The sequence below is a fragment of the Myotis davidii genome, unplaced genomic scaffold (assembly GCF_000327345.1).
Source record: "Myotis davidii unplaced genomic scaffold, ASM32734v1 scaffold1439, whole genome shotgun sequence".
In the NCBI taxonomy this organism is placed as follows: Eukaryota; Metazoa; Chordata; class Mammalia; order Chiroptera; family Vespertilionidae; genus Myotis; species Myotis davidii.
In genome coordinates, this window is record NW_006292342.1 from 1,015,010 (window position 1) to 1,020,728 (window position 5,719).

Consider the following 5,719-nt stretch of genomic DNA (forward strand, 5'->3'; position numbering starts at 1 on the left):
GGTTTGTCAGTTTATTTTTTTCATTAGACATATAAGTGAGATCATGTGATGTTTGTCTTTCTCTAACTGGCTTATTATTAGCATAATAATCTCCAGGTTCATTCTTCTTTCTTACAGCCGCATAGTATTCCATTGTCTAAATGTGCCATCGCTTTTTTATCCACTCATCTACTGGTGGGCCCTTGGGCTGTTTCCAGATCTTAGTTATTGTACATAACTCTGCTGTGAACATAGGGGTGCATATCTTCTTTCTGATTGGTGTTTCGGGGTTCTTAGGCTATATTCCCAGAAGTAGGGTTGCTGGGTTAAACGCCAGGTCCATTTTTATTTATTTATTTATTTTTTTCTTTTTTAAATATATTTTATTGATTTTTTACAGAGAGGAAGGGAGAGAGATAGAGAGTTAGAAACATTGATGAGAGAGAAACATCGATCAGCTGCCTCCTGCACACCCACTACTGGGGATGTACCCGCAACCCAGGTACATGCCCTTGACCGGAATCGAACCTGGGACCTTTCAGTCCGCAGGCCGACGCTCTATCCACTGAGCCAAACCGGTTTTGGCAGCCAGGTCCATTTTTAATTTACCCTGTTCTTTCTAACCTCTCCAAAATATCATACTTCCTATGGAAAAAATTTAAATGATAACATGAAGAGTAGAAAGCCTAGGTATGCATACTGATTCCTGGTGACATCTTCTCTATTCTTCCTGAAATCTTTATGCTTATATCCTCTTTGTTTTATTTTGGGACTATTTGGGTCAATTTAGACATTAGCTAGACTTTTCCCACTTAGCCAAATATCTTGTGCCACTTTCCATATCACATCATTAGTTCTATTTTCATTTTATTGTGTTGACAGGTTAGAATCTGTTTCATCATTCAGACTGATAGCTCTTTAGGATGCTTCCCATTTGTAGCTGATACAAAAACACTGAAAAAAAAAAAAAGATCCTATACTGAGCTACTCTTTACCTCCTCTTCTATTGGTGACTATTTCCATTGCCTTTTTTCCTATTGCAACGTTGTTGTAGTGAACCTCCTTATGTATCACCTTTTGATACTGTCTTAGCGTGGGCTGCTGTAACAAAACACCATGGCACCATAGCCTGGGTGGCTTAAATAACAAACATTTATGGTCTCACAGTTATGGAGGCTGGAAATCCAAGGTCAGGGTGCAGCAATGTGGTTCCTGGTTAAGGGCTCTTTTCCTGGCCCGTTTTGTAACAGAAGCATCCCTCAGTGGTAGCTGTGAGTTGTCCTTACTCCCAGCCAGTGGTTCTCAGCAGTGGCTGCACATCTGAATCATCTGGGAAACTTTTATAAAACCCTAAGCAGTTGAATCAGACTTTTTGGGTGGGCAGGTGCGGGCATCACCACCATTAAAGTTGGTGTCAGCCCTCCCCCACCATGGTGGGCCACTTTGAGGGTGAGGTTGTATTGTGCACAGAGACTAATCTCTCTCTACTGTATGAATGGTGTTGGTAGTGCAAAACTTTGGAGAGAGGGAGGGATATAGGTTCCTGGAAGATGCTGTTAATAAAATTTAACTGAGTACATTTGAAGATCTAATTGGTTTTATCCGATGGTATATGAATTGGGTAGGTAGCATCTCATCTAGCAAACAGCTATCCTGAGCTGTTATACAAGATGGACGGCTTTTATAGTAATGAGGATGGATCAGGAAAGTCAGCAAAAGAAAAATGAAAATTTATTGGAATAAAGTAAGAGTTCAGGTGACGACAGCTTCTCATTGGTTTAGCTGGGTTTCAATTGGCTAGACTTGTTGCAGTATAAGAGATAAGTCTTCCTCCTGCTGTGGTAGTACAGTAGATGCATTTCCTGTTTGGGAGTGCAACGTAGGTCTCTTCCTGTTGGGATCTGTAATTGACTTCCTGGGGGCAATTAATTTAGAGTGGTAGGACATGAGAGCTTCTCTACAGGCCTTTATGATGCCAGTTTTAGTTTAGATTAATTGGATCCAATTTAGTTGACCTAATTTTTTGTTTATTAATTTTCACAATGCAAAGAAAGGTTTAAAGTAAGAACTTCATCCTTATTCTGAAATCTTCAGGAAATTTGAAGGGGGAAATGTTCATCCAAAGTTGATATCTCAGAATGAGAAATCAAAGAATTTCATATGTGTTGCTAAGAGGAAGTTAGTTATTTTATTTTTCAAATATTCCAGTTAGCTATTTAACAACAACAAAAATGAGGACCTTGATGAAGTAACAAACACATTACAAATGGAAAAATAATCAAGGGCCAGAAGAATGTGAATAGTAATCATTTGTGTAAAAATAATCAAGAGCCAGACGAATGTGAATAGTAATCATTTGTGTAAACCAGTTCTAGTTTCTTATGCATGGAATTGATCTGTAATGATGCATGGTGGGCATCTATGAAGAAAGAAACTGCTGAGGGACAGGGGATGGAGAGAATCCATACTCTAACTCTTGAATTTTAAACTACGTGACTCTATTACCTATTTGAAAATAAAAGCATGTATGTCAGTTATCTCAAAGAAACTGCTGTCATCAGTGGATTATATTTTTTCCTGAATTATTGACATATAGGAAACCCATTTTCACAACCACTAGCCATGGTTGTGTGCCAGTTTTTTGGTTATAGAGTTGACAGGGCACTTCCCAGTTGGCCATGGTTAGTGAACATCTGAGGTATGGTCACCGCAGAACCTAAAGTCACACGTGTCTCTTTTCAGCCTCTGGACGAGACCAGCCAAATGAGTGACCTGCCTGTGAAAGTGATCCATGTGGAGAGTGGGAAGATCCTCACAGGCACGGATGCCCCCAAAGCAGGGCAGCTGGAGGCCTGGCTTGAGATGAACCCGGGGTGAGTTGGGCCTTGAATTCCAGATGCAGCCAGGATCCTGAGTCAGCTGCCTGGCAGCTGGCAGTGATTTTGCATGATTTGGAAACAAGCCAATTTGCTAAGGTAAATGAATTATGCTGGTTTGGGGGAGATTTATATTAAAACACTAATATTTTTTCTAGGTATGAAGTAGCTCCAAGATCTGATAGTGAAGAAAGTGGCTCAGAAGAAGAGGAGGAGGTAAGAGTCTATTTCCTTCTGTCAAGGCCCTCGGAGCTCTGTATTGGTGACCTCTCTCCCTTGTGTATTAGTCACCCCTGTATGCTGTGACTCTCTCACTTCGCTTGGGCATCATGTGGGACAAGAGATGGGCAGAGGGTGGCCAAGGCCTCAGTCCTGATGAAAAGTTGGTGCTTTAAAGCTGTGCTGTCCAGTACAGTAGCCTCTAGCCACACATGACTGTTTTAAATTAAGTTAATCAAATTAAGTAGAATTTAAAACTCATATTCTTGGTCATAGTAGCCGCTTTTCAAATGCTCAACAGCCTTCTGCACAAAACAAATAATCACTATAAAGTTGTGAGTATTAAATCATGTGCATGTTTACTTATAATCTCTTCATTGGAAATACTATAAATGGTTACATTTTCATGCATATTTTTAAAAAAATACATATTTTTATTGATTTCAGAGAGGAAAGAAGAGTGGGAGAGAGATAGAAACATCAGTGATGGAAGAGAATCATTGATTGGCTGCCTCCTGCATACCCCCTACTGAGGATTGAGCCCACATCCCCGGGCATGTGCCCTGACTGGGAATTGAACCTGGGACCTCTTGGTCCATGAGATAATGCTCAGTGCACTGAGCCACCACAGCTGGGCTTATGCATATTCTTTAAATCATTTAATTATTTTATGCTAAAGTGACTTCTAGATTTTCCGTGGTTGACAAAGCTCTGATTAAGAGCCTGCTCCTGCCCTAGCCGGTTTGGCTCAGTGGATGGAGAGTTGGCCTGCGGACTGAAGGGTCCCAGGTTCGATTCTGGCCAGGGGCACATGCCTGGGTTGCGGGCTTGATCCCCAGTGGGGGACATACAGGAGGCAGCCTGTCGATGGTTCTCTCTCATCACTGATGTTTCTCTCTCTATCCCTCTCCCTTCCTCTCTAAAATTAATTTAAAAAAAAAAAAAGCCCGCTCCTCTATCTGTTGTGAATTGCCTCCTTGGAAAGGATAACTCAGAGGGAGCTAGGATGCAGGTCCTGTAGGCAATGTTCCTTTCACACATTTAGCATCCAGCAGGGTGATCTTCACTCCCCCTTCAGCTGGGGTGAGAGGATCTTAAAAGGCTTTCAAGTGATTTTTTTAACAAAATATATTTTATTGATTTTTTACAGAGAGGAAGGGAGAGGGATAGAGAGTTAGAAACATCGATCAGCCGCCTCCTCTTCGCCCCCCACTGGGGATGTGCCCGCAACCAAGGTACATGCCCTTGACCGGAATCGAACCTGGGACCTTTCAGTCCGCAGGCCGACGCTCTATCCACTGAGCCAAACCGGTTCTGGCGTCAAGTGATATTTTAAAATATTGATCTTGTTGCCTATGAACTTGCTAAACAGAAATTGTTGTTTCTGATAGTTTTGTTTTATTGTTATTGTAGACTAGAGATCCAGTGCAGCAAATTCATGCACTTGAGGGGTGGTCCCTCAGCCTGGCCTGCACCCTCAGGCTCCTGCCACCTCCACTGTGCTCACCAGTTGTGAGCCTTGCTTCTGGCTGAGTGGTGCTCCCCATGTGGGAGCACACTGACCACGAGGGGGCAGCTCCTGCATTGAGTGCCCCTGGTGGTCAGTGTACGTCATAGCGACCAGTCGTTCTGCCATTTGGTCGATTTGCATATTAGCCTTTTATTATATAGGATTCTTGAGAATTTTCACACACAGGATCATGCCATCTGTAAATAATGGCAATTTTACTACTTCCAACACTTCCTGTCATTGTGCTTTCAATTTCTTTTTTCTTGCCTTATTGCACTGACTAGATTCTCCAGTACAGTGTTGAATATGTGTCAAGAGCAGACATCCTTGCCTTTTTTCCGATGTTAGGGGTAATGCATTTCGTCTTTCACTGCTGTTTGATGTTAGCTGTAGGTTTTTTGAACATGCTCTTTATCAGGTTGAGTAAATTATCTTTTAATCCTAGTTTATTGAAAGTTTTTATAATTCTGTCTATAGTTGATTTGTTTTTTTATCTGTTACCCACTAGTATGCTTTATTATATAAATTAATTTTTGGATATTAAACCAAACTTGCATTCCTGGGATAAGTTCTACTTTGTCCTGATCTACAATCTTTTCTATATATCGTAGTGTTGCTAATATTTTGTTGAGGATTTTTGAGTCTAGTTTTCTCATGATATCTCTGTGTAGCTTTGATATTCGGTTAACATTGGCCTTCTAGATGGGGTTAGAAAATGTTCCCTTCTCTACTTTCTGGAAGAGTTTGAGAAAAATGGTGTTAATCTTAAAATATTTGATAGAATTCTCCTGTTAAGCCATCTGGTACTGGCCTTTTCATTGTGAGAAGATTTTTAGTTACTAATTCAATTAGCCATCAGATTTTATTCAGATTTGTCTACTTCTTGAGTCAGTTTTTTTTTTTTTTTTTTTTAATTTTATTTTTTACATCTTCTTCAAACAAATGGTAATTGCCCAATCAACTGGAACTAGTGTCACCCAAGTTCATTCTCTTTCTGGTTATAGTTTTCTTATTTCATTTCAGCTCTTATTGGGGCTGAATGGGAGATTTATGGGACGACTTCAAGTTTGTATTGTCTTACTGATATTCCCCACCATCTTGCTATTAAAAATGTTATCTTTGTTTCTCATTAGAG

At 40.5% G+C, this 5,719-nt stretch overlaps 1 protein-coding gene across 8 annotated transcripts in view; it reads left to right on the forward strand.

Moving 5' to 3' along the window:
* Positions 1-5,719, forward strand: part of SMARCA4 (SWI/SNF related, matrix associated, actin dependent regulator of chromatin, subfamily a, member 4) — an 84,958-nt gene that overhangs the window by 16,450 nt on the left and 62,789 nt on the right. For all 8 annotated transcript variants that reach the window (XM_006765786.2, XM_006765788.2, XM_006765789.2 and 5 more), the window contains exons 12-13: positions 2,722-2,852; positions 3,014-3,071. In XM_006765786.2, the coding sequence (XP_006765849.1) occupies positions 2,722-2,852; positions 3,014-3,071 (189 nt within the window). The remainder of the gene's footprint in view (positions 1-2,721; positions 2,853-3,013; positions 3,072-5,719) is intronic.